Genomic DNA, 15,027 nt, shown 5'->3' on the forward strand with positions numbered 1-15,027 from the left:
CCCTCTCCCCTCCTCCTCCCCTCAGTCTCCTCTTCTCCCTCTCTCCTCTCCCCTCCTCCTCCCTTCCTCCCTATCCTCTCCGCTCCCCTTCTTTATAATAGCCTCAGCCAAGCGACCCCGCGTTACCCGGCAACGCCGAGTATCTCCTACTAGTCCTAGTTTATCATATAGATTTTGCAGATACATAAAGACATGCATTGCATTGCAGCGTTGCTAAAAAGTGAACCGAATCACTATTGAATGGCTCTTCTGATATTTTATTACAGTTTAAAGGTGAAATATATTTGGTTGCTCAAAAGATCCCACACGGCGCTTCAAACGGTCTGATAAATGACCGACAGGAAACGTCATTGTCGTTCGTTTAGTTTTGCCGGAAACGCGTCATCCACGCTCCACCCAGAACGGAAGTGCGTATTCGCTTGTGCGAAGCACGTTGGTTAATTATTGAATAGAGTATCTATTCGGCCATACAGACGATCGTTGTTTCGGTGCATTTGTAGGTGCTAAGTATATAGTTTCATTATCAATATTTTCAAATACCCCTCTTTTTGATGAGCGTCCTTTTATGTTTAAAACAAAATTGTGCTCTTTTTAAAAACTTACGAAACAATTTTTACAACTTTTGTTTGGAGAAAGTGAAGGTTCCGGAAGAGGTAAACGCGGTGGGAGATCCGGCACGGTAAGTGAGGTTCGATCCGCGATGGGATTCAAATTCACCGAAACCTACTCTGGGATAAGATGCAAGCACGCCGTCCTTCGGATGGGAACGTTAAGCCGGCTGTCCTGCCTGTATCCGCGGTGCGGATGTTAAAGGCCCACGGTAGATCTAAAAGAATAGACTGGTGTGTGCAGGTGTCGTGACACGATCCAACGCCGGTGCTGCTTTGTGAGTTGTCATGGATGTGGATGTTAACTTGGATTAACTTGATGTAGATGCAGTTAAATTGCATTGCTTTAATACTCTTGTGATGTTATTAATATCATTTGACCCCGTACATCTTTGTCTGTACAACTACAATCCGTTTCGATTTGTGAACGATGTGTTGGATCCGGGAAGATCGGTGTACTGAAGGTGTCGAAATAGGATTTGGAAGGTCACATAGTGCGTTCACAAATGCGAGGGGATGTGGTGTCTCTTGGCTCTTGCCACCTGCTACACTATTCCAATAGCGGTCATACTAAACACCGCCAGGGCGCGTCTCCGGGCACACTTCCGAGCATCTCCAGGAACGCTTTCGGATGTCTCCGGGCACACTTCCGGGCGTCTCGGCACACTTCCGGGCGTCTCTGGGCACGCTTCCGGGCGTCTCTGGGCACGCTTCCGGGTGTCTCTGGGCACGCTTCCGGGTGTCTCTGGGCACGCTTCCGGACGTCTCCGGGCACGCTTGTGGGCGTCTCCGGGCACGCTTCCGGGCATCTCCGAGCACACTTCCGGCGTTTCTGGGCACACTTCCGGCATCTCTGGGCCCGCTTCCGAGCATCTCTAGGCCCGCTTCCGGGCATCTGGGCACGCCTAGACCGGCATCTCTGGGTGAGTCTCCGGGCATGCTTCCGGACCTCTCCGGGCACGCTTCCGGGCGTCTCTGGGCACACTTTCGGCGTTTCTGGGCACACTTCCGGCATCTCTGGGCCCGCTTCCGGGCATCTCTAGGCCCGCTTCCGGGCATCTGGGCACGCCTAGACCGGCATCTCTGGGTGAGTCTCCGGGCATGCTTCCGGACCTCTCCGGGCGTCTCTGGGCACACTTTCGGCATCTCTGGGCACGTTTCTGGGGACACCTATGGGCATCCCTGTGCACACCTATGGGCGTTTTCGGGGGCACATCTCTGGGTATGTCTTTGGGATGCCTCTGGGCACACTTCCAGGTGTCTCTGGGCACGCCTACAGGCGTCTCCTGGAGCCTCTCTGGGCATGCCTACGGGCGTCTCCGGGCACACTTCCGGGTGTCTCTGGGCGTGCATCCAGGCATCCCCATGCTGTGTTTAGTCTGACCCTTCCAATAGTTGCGTGACTGCTGGTTTTCCTGGATTTACCCACCAATCATCGTTCTTCTTTCTGGGTGCTTTCCCCCCTCTTTGGCTTCTCAATACCGTTCGCCATTTGTTTCATATCATGATTCCTGGGTGGACAAGTTTTTATAATTTACTATGACCTTGAAGCCGAATTTTTACTAGTGCACTTTTTTTTCCCAACTATTCTTCAATCTACCTAATGAATGGTGAGTAGGAATTATATTTACTAGGGCATGCCCGTACTATATATATATCTAAAATTATATCCCCCCCCTCTATTTACATGAAATGGTTTGGTCCAAAGCGAACGGCTTGCGAGTACGGTGACAATCCCCCCCCCCTCTATTTACATGAAATGGTTTGGTCCAAAGCGAACGGCTTGCGAGTACGGTGACAATCCCCCCCCTCTATTTACATGAAATGGTTTGGTCCAAAGCGAACGGCTTGCGGAGTTTGGTAAAGAAATCGCCATAGCGTGCACAAACGCGCAGGAAAGCGAAAGAATCGCAAATTAGTTTTAATTAGTTTTAAAACATAGTTTAACGGCAACATAGTTTGCCAACGTGAAATAAATGAATACGCTCTCAAATGTGCCGTCCGAGGCAGAGTCTGTTCGCCACGTTCGGCACACGTGATAGCTCGCTGCTCTCTGATTGGTTGAATCGTTTTTTGGACATAGCTCGGTAACTACTTGTCCGATTAATATGAAACCTTGAAAAGGCACATCCTCGGGTCCCCAGCAATATACCTGGCAAGTTTAAAGTATATCGGACCCGTGGTTGTCGAGAAACAGCGGTCACAGACATACAGAGATTACTGGAATTATAGATAGATAATCTTTGAAGTTTCTGCAGAGTGATGATCTGGTGGAGGATGGAGAAGATTTGGTGAGACTGCTGCAGCCTCGAGTTGCATTTGATTTGGCTGAGCCAAAGATGTCTACGTTTGAGGCAGTTTTCATGAAGGCTTGGGTGATGTCAGCACTGAGACCTAGTGGAGTACTGTATCATGTCAAGGTGTTTGAGTTGTGGAGACCTCAGGCTTTATTTCTGGAAGGCATTGAAGGTGGTGTGGAAGCAAGGATTGGTTCCCAGTCAATTGAGTTGGTTGGATGGAATATATATTCAGAAGGAGAACGATGTTGTGATTATCGGGCAGGTTCAATCAATGGCATTGATGGATGTGGATGGGAAGATATTGATTGCTGCTTGAGTGCTTGGCTCAGTCTTCATCAGAGAGAATGGTGTAGTTGATGGTTTTGTTGAGAAGGCAGGAGTACTGTTGCGTTATTGACCCCAAAGGGGATTAATGACAGCTAGATAGTTCGTAGAATTACGTGTACAGTTAGATGTATTGCAATTCCTCAATTATCATCATCAGATATTGTGTCTGGAGAGAAAATGTATCTGTCTCCCATTATCTAATTTCACTTGAAGGTGTACTTTAAGTCCACTCTTGAATAAACAATATCTGGTTTAGGCCCAGGCCAATTGGACTGGTCGTTGCTGAAGACCATTCATTGGCTCGCCTGCATCGAGAGGTTTGTGAGGCGTGAAACGCTATCAATAAAAGACGATCAGCAGAAGTTCGAGTCTTGTGATTGGCAGATCTGTGGAAGGTTGCCATTTTAAGCGAACTATGAGGCCCACCCACCAGCAAGACTGACCAGACCCCACCAACTCACCAGTTGAAGGAATAGGAAGCACACTGGTACTTCCAATGACAGCATTTATACAGGGGATTTCCTGCACCTGCTTCATTTTCACCTTCTCATTCTTTCTCTCCCTCTCTCGCTCTCTCCTTCCTGTCTTGTGTTTCGTCCATCCACCCCGTGTTAATTGGAATAAGTCGGAGTGTTTGACCCGTGGTTTGAGAATAAGTGCGTTCTTTTGTGCTGGTTGGGATTCCTCATATTATTTGAATGCAGATTCCTTTTTCTTTCATTGTGTTTTCTTAAATAAAAGCGCTTTTCTGTTAAAACTTGTGTGGTCTTTGTGCTGACGATGATAAATCACTCACGTTTAATCCCAGCACCCTCCTAGGTACGGCGAGCGTGTCCTTGGTCCAAATTTAGCAGCCTCTTCGTTTGGTCTTTTCTATGAGACTTTTGTGTCGATGAGACGGGGTTGAGTCTGTAGGACGAGAACAGGTTTCGCACCAGTACCGTTTAGTGAGCACTAGGCAATGTTATGGCAACATAAAGTTGATAGATTGGCATCCTAGTTGCAACTTAAAGATCACCTATTGTGTGCATTTGTGCGTATGGGTGCCAACGTCCATGTACCCCCTATTCCCAATGTGGGGTACCTATCTAATTCAAATTTAAACCTCTACTGTTTCTGCTGTCACTGCCTTCACAGGGAGGTGATTCCATTCATTTACCATGAGTGAAAGACCCCTTCCTGTCTTACTACCTTTCATAGTCCCCATTACAGCTAATATGAGCTGCAGATTACATACACATTTAGTCACTTTGGTGATGTCCCTATGATTGCCCCACTGTTCTCTTCATTCCTCCCATCCCAACAGTCAATATCTATCTATAATTCCAGTAATCTCTGTGTGTATGTATGTATGTATGTATGTATGTATGTATGTATGTTTGTCTGTGACCGCTGTTTCTCGACAACCACGGGTCCGATATACTTTAAACTTGCCAGGTATATTGCTGGGGACCCGAGGATGTGCCTTTTCAAGGTTTCATATTAATCGGACAAGTAGTTACCGAGCTATGTCCAAAAAACGATTCAACCAATCAGAGAGCAGCGAGTTATCACGTGTGCCGAACGTGGCGAACAGACTCTGCCTCGGACGGCACATTTGAGAGCGTATTCATTTATTTCACGTTGGCAAACTATGTTGGCGTTAAACTATGTTTTAAAACTAATTAAAACTAATTTGCGATTCTTTCGCTTTCCTGCGCGTTTGTGCACGCTATGGCGATTTCTTTACCAAACTCCGCAAGCCGTTCGCTTTGGACCAAACCATTTCATGTAAATAGAGGGGGGGGGGATTGTCACCGTACTCGCAAGCCGTTCGCTTTGGACCAAACCATTTCATGTAAATAGAGGGGGGGGATATAATTTTAGATATAGATATAGTACGGGCATGCCCTAGTACTGATAAATTGGATAAATGTTGTGTTGATGTAATATATGCATGATGGCCCAAATGGCCTCCTCCTGGTTCTTAAGTTACTTTGTATAGTATACCATTGCATATATATATATATATATATATATATATATTTATGGAGTTATTTGTTGTCATTGTCATTGGCAGGATAAACGATGGATGACAAGCCATGGGGATGTTTGATATATCTGCATGCACATGATAAAACTTTCGGTGGGTGGAGATTTTGCGTTTTGGGATGTAATTTTGTGATGTAATTACTCCGCACTCCAACATGGTATTTTATGTGTATCCATATGGTCCATCCAAACCCCTTTCCTTGTCTCTCCTGACTCCCCTCCTTCCAAATATTTTCTTTCTTTCCGATCTCTTGTTACCCTCCACTCTCCCATCACCCTGCTTTCTCTGTCTAGTGTCACCATACGTCCGCTGTCTCGTCTCACCCTGTTTTGGCTGTCTCGCTTCACCCTGCTTTGGTTGTCTCGCTTCACCCTGCTTTGGCTGTCTCGCGTCACCCTGCTTATGCTGTCTAGTGTCACCCTGTTTCCGCTGTCTAGTGTCACCCTGTTTCCGCTGTCTAGTGTCACCCTGTTTCCGCTGTCTCGTGTCACCCTGTTTCCGCTGTGTAGTGTCACCCTGTTTCCGCTGTGTAGTGTCACCCTGTTTCCGCTGTGTAGTGTCACCCTGTTTCCGCTGTCTAGTGTCACCCTGTTTCCGCTGTCTAGTGTCACCCTGTTTCTGCTGTGTAGTGTCACCCTGTTTCCGCTGTGTAGTGTCACTCTGTTTCCGCTGTGTCGTGTCACCCTGTTTCCGCTGTCTTGTGTCACCCTGTTTCCGCTGTGTCGTGTCACCCTGTTTCCGCTGTGTCGTGTCACCCTGTTTCCGCTGTGTCGTGTCACCCTGTTTCCGCTGTCGTGTCACCCTGTTTCCGCTGTGTAGTGTCACCCTGTTTCCGCTGTCTAGTGTCGCCCTGTTTCCGCTGTCTAGTGTCGCCCTGTTTCCGCTGTCTCGTGTCGCCCTGTTTCCGCTGTCTCGTGTCGCCCTGTTTCCGCTGTCTCGTGTCACCCTGTTTCCGCTGTCTAGTGTCACCCTGTTTCCGCTGTGTCGTGTCACCCTGTTTCCGCTGTGTCGTGTCACCCTGTTTCCGCTGTGTCGTGTCACCCTGTTTCCGCTGTGTCGTGTCACCCTGTTTCCGCTGTGTCGTGTCACCCTGTTTCCGCTGTGTCGTGTCACCCTGTTTCCGCTGTGTCGTGTCACCCTGTTTCCGCTGTGTCGTGTCACCCTGTTTCCGCTGTGTCGTGTCACCCTGTTTCCGCTGTCGTGTCACCCTGTTTCCGCTGTGTAGTGTCACCCTGTTTCCGCTGTCTAGTGTCGCCCTGTTTCCGCTGTCTAGTGTCGCCCTGTTTCCGCTGTCTCGTGTCGCCCTGTTTCCGCTGTCTCGTGTCGCCCTGTTTCCGCTGTCTCGTGTCGCCCTGTTTCCGCTGTCTCGTGTCGCCCTGTTTCCGCTGTCTCGTGTCGCCCTGTTTCCGCTGTCTAGTGTCACCCTGTTTCCGCTGTCTAGTGTCACCCTGTTTCCGCTGTCTAGTGTCACCCTGTTTCCGCTGTCTAGTGTCACCCTGTTTCCGCTGTGTAGTGTCACCTTTTTTCCGCTGTGTAGTGTCACCCTGTTTCCGCTGTGTAGTGTCACCGTTTCCGCTGTCTCGAGTCACCCTGTTTCCGCTGTCGTGTCACCCTGTTTCCGCTGTGTAGTGTCACCCTGTTTCTGCTGTCTAGTGTCACCCTGTTTCCGCTGTCTAGTGTCACCCTGTTTCCGCTGTAGTCAGGTTCACTATGTCAATAAATTATATTTCGTTCAAAATCATGGTAGATTAGCAAACATATACATTTTTGGAAAGGTTATAGCATAAGGAAACTAAAAATCAATGTTTACATTTGGAGAGATACCTGTATGGCGGCCATTTTGGATTTTCAAAATGGCCACTGTAAAATACATATTTTGTTCTATTTCTGCCTCTAATTACCCTAAAAACTTTTAAAAATATACTAAACCTATATTTTCAGGGACAAGGAATCCAATGAAAGTATCAAATTAGTGCTATGGGGAATGGTAAGACACGAATCAAAGGTTTTGAATTGCAAAATTCTGTCTTTATATTCGCGATAAGTTGCATAATCAAATACATGTTATCATTTTGTACAGGCAGTTAATAACATCAAAATGTGTCACAATAATTCATATCACCAAACACACAGGCAGTCAGCAAAATCATATATACACATGCAGTCAGTATAACTTCACATCTACACAGGCAGTCAATGGCATCAAACATACACGATTACAGAATATGCCATTTAGAGTTCGTCATCACTGTGCTGTGTGTCGTGTCCGACAATATAGTCCGCATCGTTTTCACAGTCCGTTCCACACAAGCAAAGGTCGGTCAAATTGATTGGCAAATCGAATTGGTCGAATGGTCTATCGAATCGAATTCGATGAATCGAATCGAATCGAATTGGTCGAATTGGTCGAATGGTCGATCGAAGCGATTGGTCGAATTGGTCGAAATGAATAGGTCGATTGGTCGAATTGGTCGATTGGTCGAATGGAATTGGTCGATTGGTCGAATTGGTCGAATCGAATTGGTCGGAATTGGTAAATGTAAACATTGATTTTCAGATTTTCCATGTAATAACGTTTCCAAAAATGTATAGGTTTGTTAATCTACCATGATTTTGAAAGAAAAAACATAGTGAACCTGACTACTGTCTAGTGTCACCCTGTTTCCACTGTCTTGCGTCACCCTGTTTCCGCTGTCTTGCGTCACCCTGTTTCTGCTGTCTTGCGTCACCCTGTTTCCGCTGTCTTGCGTCATCCTGTTTCCGCTGTCTTGCGTCATCCTGTTTCCGCTGTCTTGCGTCATCCTGTTTCCGCTGTCTTGCGTCACCCTGTTTCCGCTGTCTTGCGTCACCCTGTTTCCGCTGTCTTGCGTCATCCTGTTTCCGCTGTCTTGCGTCACCCTGTTTCCGCTGTATTGCGTCACCCTGTTTCCGCTGTCTTGCGTCATCCTGTTTCCGCTGTCTTGCGTCATCCTGTTTCCGCTGTCTTGCATCACCCTGTTTCCGCTGTCTTGCGTCACCCTGTTTCCGCTGTCTTGCGTCATCCTGTTTCCGCTGTCTTGCGTCACCCTGTTTCCGCTGTCTTGCGTCACCCTGTTTCCGCTGTCTTGCGTCATCCTGTTTCCGCTGTCTTGCGTCACCCTGTTTCCGCTGTCTCGCGTCACCCTGCTTCGGCTGTCTAGTGTCACTTTGCTTCCGCTGTCTCGTGTCACTTTGCTTCCGCTGTCTAGTGTCACTTTGCATCCGCTGTCTAGTGTCGCTTTGCTTCCGCTGTCTAGTGTCACCCTGCTTCCGCTGTCTAGTGTCACCCTGCTTCCGCTGTCTAGTGTCACTTTGCTTCCGCTGTCTAGTGTCGCTTTGCTTCCGCTGTCTAGTGTCACCCTGCTTCCGCTGTCTAGTGTCACCCTGCTTCCGCTGTCTCGCGTCACCCTGCTTCGGCTGTCTAGTGTCACTTTGCTTCCGCTGTCTCGTGTCACTTTGCTTCCGCTGTCTCGTGTCGCTTTGCTTCCGCTGTCTAGTGTCACCCTGCTTCCGCTGTCTCGCGTCACCCTGCTTCGGCTGTCTAGTGTCACTTTGCTTCCACTGTCTCGTGTCACTTTGCATCCGCTGTCTAGTGTCGCTTTGCTTCCGCTGTCTAGTGTCACCCTGCTTCCGCTGTCTCGCGTCACCCTGCTTCAGCTGTCTAGTGTCACTTTGCTTCCGCTGTCTAGTGTCACTTTGCATCCGCTGTCTAGTGTCGCTTTGCTTTCGCTGTGTAGTGTCGCTTTGCTTCCGCTGTCTAGTGTCGCTTTGCTTCCGCTGTCTAGTGTCGCTTTGCTTCCGCTGTCTAGTGTCACCCTGCTTCCGCTGTCTAGTGTCACCCTGCTTCCGCTGTCTAGTGTCGCTTTGCTTCCGCTGTCTAGTGTCACCCTGCTTCCGCTGTCTTGCGTCATCCTGTTTCCGCTGTGTCACTTTGCATCCGCTGTCTAGTGTCGCTTTGCTTTCGCTGTGTAGTGTCGCTTTGCTTCCGCTGTCTAGTGTCGCTTTGCTTCCGCTGTCTAGTGTCGCTTTGCTTCCGCTGTCTAGTGTCACCCTGCTTCCGCTGTCTTGCGTCATCCTGTTTCCGCTGTCTTGCGTCACCCTGTTTCCGCTGTCTTGCGTCACCCTGTTTCCGCTGTCTCGCGTCACCCTGCTTCGGCTGTCTAGTGTCACTTTGCTTCCGCTGTCTCGTGTCACTTTGCTTCCGCTGTCTAGTGTCGCTTTGCTTTCGCTGTGTAGTGTCGCTTTGCTTCCGCTGTCTAGTGTCGCTTTGCTTCCGCTGTCTAGTGTCACCCTGCTTCCGCTGTCTAGTGTCGCTTTGCTTCCGCTGTCTAGTGTCACCCTGCTTCCGCTGTCTAGTGTCACCCTGCTTCCGCTGTCTAGTGTCACCCTGCTTCCGCTGTCTAGTGTCAACCTGCTTCCGCTGTCTAGTGTCGCTTTGCTTCCGCTGTCTAGTGTCACCCTGTTTCCGCTGTCTTGTCACCCTGTTTCCGCTGTCTAGTGTCACCCTGTTTCCGCTGTCTAGTGTCACCCTGTTTCCGCTGTCTAGTGTCACCCTGTTTCCGCTGTCGAGTGTCACCCTGTTTCCGCTGTCTAGTGTCACCCTGTTTCCGCTGTGTAGTGTCACCTTTTTTCCGCTGTGTAGTGTCACCCTGTTTCCGCTGTGTAGTGTCACCGTTTCCGCTGTGTAGTGTCACCGTTTCCGCTGTCTAGAGTCACCCTGTTTCCGCTGTCGTGTCACCCTGTTTCCGCTGTGTAGTGTCACCCTGTTTCTGCTGTCTAGTGTCACCCTGTTTCCGCTGTCTAGTGTCACCCTGTTTCCGCTGTAGTCAGGTTCACTATGTCAATAAATTATATTTCGTTCAAAATCATGGTAGATTAGCAAACATATACATTTTTGGAAAGGTTATAGCATAAGGAAACTAAAAATCAATGTTTACATTTGGAGAGATACCTGTATGGCGGCCATTTTGGATTTTCAAAATGGCCACTGTAAAATACATATTTTGTTCTATTTCTGCCTCTAATTACCCTAAAAACTTTTTAAAATATACTAAACCTATATTTTCAGGGACAAGGAATCCAATGAAAGTATCAAATTAGTGCTATGGGGAATGGTAAGACACGAATCAAAGGTTTTGAATTGCAAAATTCTGTTTTTATATTCGCGATAAGTTGCATAATCAAATACATGTTATCATTTTGTACAGGCAGTTAATAACATCAAAATGTGTCACAATAATTCATATCACCAAACACACAGGCAGTCAGCAAAATCATATATACACATGCAGTCAGTATAACTTCACATCTACACAGGCAGTCAATGGCATCAAACATACACGATTACAGAATATGCCATTTAGAGTTCGTCATCACTGTGCTGTGTGTCGTGTCCGACAATATAGTCCGCATCGTTTTCACTGTCCGTTCCACACAAGCAAAGGTCGGTCAAATTGATTGGCAAATCGAATTGGTCGAATGGTCTATCGAATCGAATTCGATGAATCGAATCGAATCGAATTGGTCGAATTGGTCGAATGGTCGATCGAAGCGATTGGTCGAATGGTCGAATTGGTCGAAATGAATAGGTCGATTGGTCGATTGGTCGAATGGAATTGGTCGATTGGTCGAATTGGTCGAATCGAATTGGTCGGAATTGGTAAATGTAAACATTGATTTTCAGATTTTCCATGTAATAACGTTTCCAAAAATGTATAGGTTTGTTAATCTACCATGATTTTGAAAGAAAAAACATAGTGAACCTGACTACTGTCTAGTGTCACCCTGTTTCCACTGTCTTGCGTCACCCTGTTTCCGCTGTCTTGCGTCACCCTGTTTCCGCTGTCTTGCGTCACCCTGTTTCCGCTGTCTTGCGTCACCCTGTTTCTGCTGTCTTGCGTCATCCTGTTTCCGCTGTCTTGCGTCATCCTGTTTCCGCTGTCTTGCGTCATCCTGTTTCCGCTGTCTTGCGTCACCCTGTTTCCGCTGTCTTGCGTCACCCTGTTTCCGCTGTCTTGCGTCATCCTGTTTCCGCTGTCTTGCGTCACCCTGTTTCCGCTGTCTTGCGTCACCCTGTTTCCGCTGTCTTGCGTCACCCTGTTTCCGCTGTCTTGCGTCACCCTGTTTCCGCTGTCTTGCGTCACCCTGTTTCCGCTGTCTTGCGTCACCCTGTTTCCGCTGTCTTGCATCACCCTGTTTCCGCTGTCTTGCGTCACCCTGTTTCCGCTGTCTTGCGTCACCCTGTTTCCGCTGTCTTGCGTCATCCTGTTTCCGCTGTCTTGCGTCATCCTGTTTCCGCTGTCTTGCGTCACCCTGTTTCCGCTGTCTTGCGTCACCCTGTTTCCGCTGTCTTGCGTCATCCTGTTTCCGCTGTCTTGCGTCATCCTGTTTCCGCTGTCTTGCATCACCCTGTTTCCGCTGTCTTGCGTCACCCTGTTTCCGCTGTCTTGCGTCATCCTGTTTCCGCTGTCTTGCGTCACCCTGTTTCCGCTGTCTTACGTCACCCTGTTTCCGCTGTCTCGCGTCACCCTGCTTCGGCTGTCTAGTGTCACTTTGCTTCCGCTGTCTAGTGTCACCCTGCTTCCGCTGTCTAGTGTCACTTTGCTTCCGCTGTCTAGTGTCGCTTTGCTTCCGCTGTCTAGTGTCACCCTGCTTCGGCTGTCTAGTGTCACTTTGCTTCCGCTGTCTCGTGTCACTTTGCTTCCGCTGTCTAGTGTCGCTTTGCTTCCGCTGTCTAGTGTCACCCTGCTTCCGCTGTCTCGCGTCACCCTGCTTCGGCTGTCTAGTGTCACTTTGCTTCCGCTGTCTCGTGTCACTTTGCATCCGCTGTCTAGTGTCGCTTTGCTTCCGCTGTCTAGTGTCACCCTGCTTCCGCTGTCTCGCGTCACCCTGCTTCAGCTGTCTAGTGTCACTTTGCTTCCGCTGTCTCGTGTCACTTTGCATCCGCTGTCTAGTGTCGCTTTGCTTTCGCTGTGTAGTGTCGCTTTGCTTCCGCTGTCTAGTGTCGCTTTGCTTCCGCTGTCTAGTGTCGCTTTGCTTCCGCTGTCTAGTGTCGCTTTGCTTCCGCTGTCTAGTGTCACCCTGCTTCCGCTGTCTAGTGTCACCCTGCTTCCGCTGTCTAGTGTCGCTTTGCTTCCGCTGTCTAGTGTCACCCTGCTTCCGCTGTCTAGTGTCACCCTGCTTCCGCTGTCTTGCGTCATCCTGTTTCCGCTGTCTTGCGTCACCCTGTTTCCGCTGTCTTGCGTCACCCTGTTTCCGCTGTCTCGCGTCACCCTGCTTCGGCTGTCTAGCGTCACTTTGCTTCCGCTGTCTCGTGTCACTTTGCTTCCGCTGTCTAGTGTCACTTTGCATCCGCTGTCTAGTGTCGCTTTGCTTTCGCTGTGTAGTGTCGCTTTGCTTCTGCTGTCTAGTGTCGCTTTGCTTCCGCTGTCTAGTGTCGCTTTGCTTCCGCTGTCTAGTGTCACCCTGCTTCCGCTGTCTAGTGTCACCCTGCTTCCGCTGTCTAGTGTCACCCTGTTTCCGCTGTCTAGTGTCACCCTGTTTCCGCTGTCTTGCGTCACCCTGTTTCCGCTGTCTTGCGTCACCCTGTTTCCGCTGTCTTGCGTCACCCTGTTTCCGCTGTCTTGCGTCACCCTGTTTCCGCTGTCTTGCGTCACCCTGTTTCCGCTGTCTTGCGTCACCGTTTCCGCTGTCTTGCGTCACCCTGTTTCCGCTGTCTTGCGTCACCCTGTTTCCGCTGTCTTGCGTCATCCTGTTTCCGCTGTCTTGCATCATCCTGTTTCCACTGTCTTGCGTCACCCTGTTTCCGCTGTCTTGCGTCACCCTGTTTCCGCTGTCTTGCGTCACCCTGTTTCCGCTGTCTTGCGTCACCCTGTTTCCGCTGTCTTGCGTCATCCTGTTTCCGCTGTCTTGCGTCATCCTGTTTCCGCTGTCTTGCATCACCCTGTTTCCGCTGTCTTGCGTCACCCTGTTTCCGCTGTCTTGCGTCATCCTGTTTCCGCTGTCTTGCGTCACCCTGTTTCCGCTGTCTTGCGTCACCCTGTTTCCGCTGTCTTGCGTCATCCTGTTTCCGCTGTCTTGCGTCACCCTGTTTCCGCTGTCTCGCGTCACCCTGCTTCGGCTGTCTAGTGTCACTTTGCTTCCGCTGTCTCGTGTCACTTTGCTTCCGCTGTCTAGTGTCACCCTGCTTCCGCTGTCTAGTGTCACCCTGCTTCCGCTGTCTAGTGTCACTTTGCTTCCGCTGTCTACTGTCGCTTTGCTTCCGCTGTCTAGTGTCACCCTGCTTCCGCTGTCTAGTGTCACCCTGCTTCCGCTGTCTCGCGTCACCCTGCTTCGGCTGTCTAGTGTCACTTTGCTTCCGCTGTCTCGTGTCACTTTGCTTCCGCTGTCTAGTGTCGCTTTGCTTCCGCTGTCTAGTGTCACCCTGCTTCCGCTGTCTCGCGTCACCCTGCTTCGGCTGTCTAGTGTCACTTTGCTTCCGCTGTCTCGTGTCACTTTGCATCCGCTGTCTAGTGTCGCTTTGCTTCCGCTGTCTAGTGTCACCCTGCTTCCGCTGTCTCGCGTCACCCTGCTTCAGCTGTCTAGTGTCACTTTGCTTCCGCTGTCTAGTGTCACTTTGCATCCGCTGTCTAGTGTCGCTTTGCTTTCGCTGTGTAGTGTCGCTTTGCTTCCGCTGTCTAGTGTCGCTTTGCTTCCGCTGTCTAGTGTCGCTTTGCTTCCGCTGTCTAGTGTCACCCTGCTTCCGCTGTCTAGTGTCGCTTTGCTTCCGCTGTCTAGTGTCACCCTGCTTCCGCTGTCTAGTGTCACCCTGCTTCCGCTGTCTTGCGTCATCCTGTTTCCGCTGTCTTGCGTCACCCTGTTTCCGCTGTCTTGCGTCACCCTGTTTCCGCTGTCTCGCGTCACCCTGCTTCGGCTGTCTAGCGTCACTTTGCTTCCGCTGTCTCGTGTCACTTTGCTTCCGCTGTCTAGTGTCACTTTGCATCCGCTGTCTAGTGTCGCTTTGCTTTCGCTGTGTAGTGTCGCTTTGCTTCCGCTGTCTCGTGTCGCTTTGCTTCCGCTGTCTAGTGTCGCTTTGCTTCCGCTGTCTAGTGTCACCCTGCTTCCGCTGTCTAGTGTCACCCTGCTTCCGCTGTCTAGTGTCACCCTGCTTCCGCTGTCTAGTGTCGCTTTGCTTCCGCTGTCTAGTGTCACCCTGCTTCCGCTGTCTAGTGTCACCCTGCTTCCGCTGTCTTGCGTCATCCTGTTTCCGCTGTCTTGCGTCACCCTGTTTCCGCTGTCTTGCGTCACCCTGTTTCCGCTGTCTCGCGTCACCCTGCTTCGGCTGTCTAGTGTCACTTTGCTTCCGCTGTCTCGTGTCACTTTGCTTCCGCTGTCTCGTGTCACTTTGCTTCCGCTGTCTAGTGTCGCTTTGCTTTCGCTGTGTAGTGTCGCTTTGCTTCCGCTGTCTAGTGTCGCTTTGCTTCCGCTGTCTAGTGTCACCCTGCTTCCGCTGTCTAGTGTCGCTTTGCTTCCGCTGTCTAGTGTCACCCTGCTTCCGCTGTCTAGTGTCACCCTGCTTCCGCTGTCTAGTGTCACCCTGCTTCCGCTGTCTAGTGTCAACCTGCTTCCGCTGTCTAGTGTCGCTTTGCTTCCGCTGTCTAGTGTCACCCTGTTTCCGCTGTCTTGTCACCCTGTTTCCGCTGTCTAGTGTCACCCTGTTTCCGCTGTCTAGTGTCACCCTGTTTCCGCTGTCTAGTGTCACCCT

The 15,027-nt window shown here is 49.9% G+C and overlaps 1 protein-coding gene across 6 annotated transcripts in view; it reads left to right on the forward strand.

Moving 5' to 3' along the window:
* Positions 1 to 398: 398 nt before the first annotated feature.
* The window catches only part of LOC137425246 (serine/threonine-protein kinase Chk2), a 34,903-nt gene continuing 20,274 nt past the window's right edge, over positions 399 to 15,027 (forward strand). The window contains exons 1-3 of one of the 6 annotated variants that reach the window (XM_078776442.1): positions 444 to 496; positions 642 to 679; positions 5,295 to 5,360. In XM_078776442.1, coding sequence (XP_078632568.1) covers positions 5,303 to 5,360 — 58 coding nt within the window. In that variant the 5' untranslated portion in view covers positions 444 to 496; positions 642 to 679; positions 5,295 to 5,302. Of the gene's footprint in view, positions 887 to 5,294; positions 5,361 to 15,027 lie in introns of all 6 variants that reach the window. The other 5 variants (XM_068113471.2, XM_068113472.2, XM_078776441.1 and 2 more) reach the window with 5 other exon arrangements.

This window comes from Myxine glutinosa, chromosome 4 (assembly GCF_964187855.1).
Source record: "Myxine glutinosa chromosome 4, kmMyxGlut1.1, whole genome shotgun sequence".
Lineage (NCBI taxonomy): Eukaryota > Metazoa > Chordata > Myxini > Myxiniformes > Myxinidae > Myxine > Myxine glutinosa.